Source organism: Malurus melanocephalus, unplaced genomic scaffold (genome assembly GCF_030028575.1).
Source record: "Malurus melanocephalus ecotype Western Australia unplaced genomic scaffold, MMel_1.1 scaffold_2353, whole genome shotgun sequence".
In the NCBI taxonomy this organism is placed as follows: domain Eukaryota; kingdom Metazoa; phylum Chordata; class Aves; order Passeriformes; family Maluridae; genus Malurus; species Malurus melanocephalus.
In genome coordinates, this window is record NW_026625585.1 from 8,788 (window position 1) to 11,648 (window position 2,861).

Consider the following 2,861-nt stretch of genomic DNA (forward strand, 5'->3'; position numbering starts at 1 on the left):
TGACGCCCAGCATGGCCGCCAGGATGGCCCAGTACCAATCCCAGTATCAACTGGGATCCTCCCAGTACGGAACCGGTTCAAACCAGTACGGAACCAGTACAAACCAGTATAACACCAGTACAAACCAGTACGGCTCAAACCAGTACGGAACCGGTTCAAACCAGTACGGAACCGGTTCAAACCAGTACGGAACCGGTTCTAACCAGTACGGAACCGGTTCTAACCAGTACTACCAGTACGCCCAGTACGCCCAGTTGGCTTCCCAGTATTCCCAGTATTCCCAGTATGGATCTGATGGTTCCCAGTATAGCTCGGACGGTTCCCAGTACGCCCAGTACGCGGCCAGCGCCGCCCAGTACGCGGCCAGCGGCGCCGGGGCCGTGGCTACCGCGGCGGCCGCCGTGGCTACCACGGGAGGGGGCGTGGCCAGCGCCGGAAGTGACCCCGCCCAGTACGCGGCGCAAACTGGGAACCAGTATCAAACTGGGAATGGGGGAGGGGCGCAGGAGGGCGGGGCGCAGGAGGGGGCGTGGTCAGCGGCAACGGGAGGGGGAGGGGCCGGGGGAGGAGGGGGCGGGGTCAGTTGGGGGAATTGGGTCAGCCCCGCCCAGTGAGGAACTGGTTAAACTGGGATTAACTGGGATTGAACTGGGATTGAAATTTGGGGGTTTGGACCCAAAATTTGGGGTTTTAGACCCAAAATTTGAGGAAATTTTTGGGTTTTGACCCAAAATTTGGGGGTTTGGACCCAAAATTTGGGGGTTTGGACCCAAAATTTGAAGGTTGGGAGGTCCCAGTTCCGAACTGGGAGGGTTTTGACCCAAAATTTGGGGGTTTAGACCCAAAATTTGAGGAAATTTTTGGGTTTTGACCCAAAATTTGGGGGTTTGGACCCAAAATTTGAGGAATTTTTGGGGTTTTGACCCAAAATTTGGGGGTTTTGACCCAAAATTTGGGGTTTTGGACCCAAAATTTAAGGAATTTTTTGGGTTTTCACCCAAAATTTGAAGGTTTGGAGGTCCCAGTTCCGAACTGGGAGCAGTTGGTCCTAAACTGGGAGGTTTTGACCCAAAATTTTAGGAAATTTGGAAGTTTTGACCCAAAAATTGGAGGTTTTGACCCAAAATTTGGAGTTTTGACCCAAAATTGGAGGAATTTTTTGGGTTTTGACCCAAAATTTGGGAGTTTGGAGGTTCCAGTCTCAAACTGGGAGGTCTTGAGTTCAAACTGGGAGGGTTTTGACCCAAAATTTGAGGATTTTAACCCAAAATTTTGAAGTTTGACCCAAAATTTGAAGGTTTTGACCCAAAATTTGAGGTTCTTGACCCAAAATTTGGATTTTTTGACCCAAAATTTGAAAGTTTGAGACAAAATTTGGAGATTCTTTTACCCAAAGTTGGAGATTTTAACCCAAAATTTGAAGGGTTTGACCCAATTTTGAGAATTTTGACCCACAATTTATATTTTTAACCCCAAAAATTGAAGTTTTTGCCCCAAAATTGGGGATTTTGACCCAAAATTGGGGTTTTTGCCCCAAAATTTGAATTTTTTGACCCAAAATTTAAAGTTTTTCACCCAAAATTTGAATTTTTAGCCCCAAATTTTGAGATTTTTGACCCCAAATTGGATTTTTTACCCCAAATTTTGAGATTTTTGACCCCAAATTGAATTTTTTACCCCTAATTTTGCAATTTTTGACCCAAAGTTTGGGGTTTTGACCCAAAATTTCAATTTTTTGCCCCCAATTTTGAGGTTTTTGACCCAAAATTGAGATTTTTGACCCAAAAATTGAATTTTTTGCCCCAGAATTGAGGTTTCTGACCCCAAATTCGGGGTTTTTGACCCAAAATTTGACATTTTTGACCCCAAATTCGGGGTTTTTGACCCAAAATTTGAATTTTTTGCCCCAAATTTGGGAATTTTTGACCCAAAATTTGAATTTTTTGCCCCAAATTTGGGTTTTGGACCCAAAATTTGAATTTTTTACCCCAAATTTTGGGGTTTTTGACCCAAATTGAGGTTTCTGACCCCTCCCAGTGGGCGTGGCCAAGGCCGAAGCCCCGCCCCCTTCGGCGCAGGAGGCGGAGTCACCGTCMGAGCTCGGCCCCTCCCCCCGCACGGGATTGGCTGAGGTGAGAGCCGGGGGCGGGGCCAAAAGGGTGGGCGGGGCTTGATGGGTGGGCGGGGCCAACGGGGAGGGGGTGGAGCCATTGGATAAAACGGGGGGGGGATTTGGGGGGAAAAATGGAAATTTTGGGGTGGAATTTTGGGGTAAAAATGGTGAATTTTGGGGATTTTGGCGTGGAATTTTTGGGTATTTTTGGGGTGGAATTTTGGGGGAAAAAATTTGAACTTGGGGGATTTTGGGGTGGAATTTTGGGTGGAAATTTCCTGATTTTAGGGGTGGAAATTCCCGGGTTTTGGGGTAAAAAATCCCAATTTTGGGGGTGGAATTTTGGGTTAAAAATCCCAATTTTGGGGGTGGAAATTTCTGGGCTTTGGGTGGAATTTTGGGGTAAAAAATGGCGAATTTTGGGGATTTTGGGGTGGAAATTTGGGTGAAAAATGTATTTTGTGTATTTCTTGATGGATTTGGGAGTGGAATTTTGGTGGAAAAATGTGGGATTTTGGGTATTTTGGGGTGGAATTTTGGGTAAAAAATCCCGATTTTTTGGGTGGAAATTCCCGGGTTTTGGGGTGAAAAAATGGCGATTTTGGGGGTGGAAATCTGGGGTAAAAATGTTAAATTTTGGTGATTTTGGGGTGGAATTTTGGGGGTGGAATTTTAGGGTAAAAATGTGGAATTTTGGGTATTTTGGGGGTGGAATTTGGAGGTGGAATTTTGGGGGAAAAATGGCAAA

At 46.0% G+C, this 2,861-nt stretch overlaps 1 protein-coding gene across 1 annotated transcript; it reads left to right on the forward strand.

The window, feature by feature from the left end:
- Positions 1-6: 6 nt before the first annotated feature.
- Positions 7-1,389, forward strand: LOC130587736 (RNA-binding protein FUS-like). Its single transcript, XM_057388711.1, has 2 exons — positions 7-687; positions 906-1,389. Exon 1 carries the CDS (start codon positions 12-14, stop codon positions 612-614), a length of 603 nt encoding a protein of 200 aa, XP_057244694.1. The 5' UTR covers positions 7-11; the 3' UTR covers positions 615-687; positions 906-1,389.
- Positions 1,390-2,861: the final 1,472 nt, after the last annotated feature.

Bases quoted from the DNA above. Each gene is read 5' to 3' on its own strand.
- LOC130587736 (XM_057388711.1), top strand. From the start codon at position 12: ATGGCCGCCAGGATGGCCCAGTACCAATCCCAGTATCAACTGGGATCC.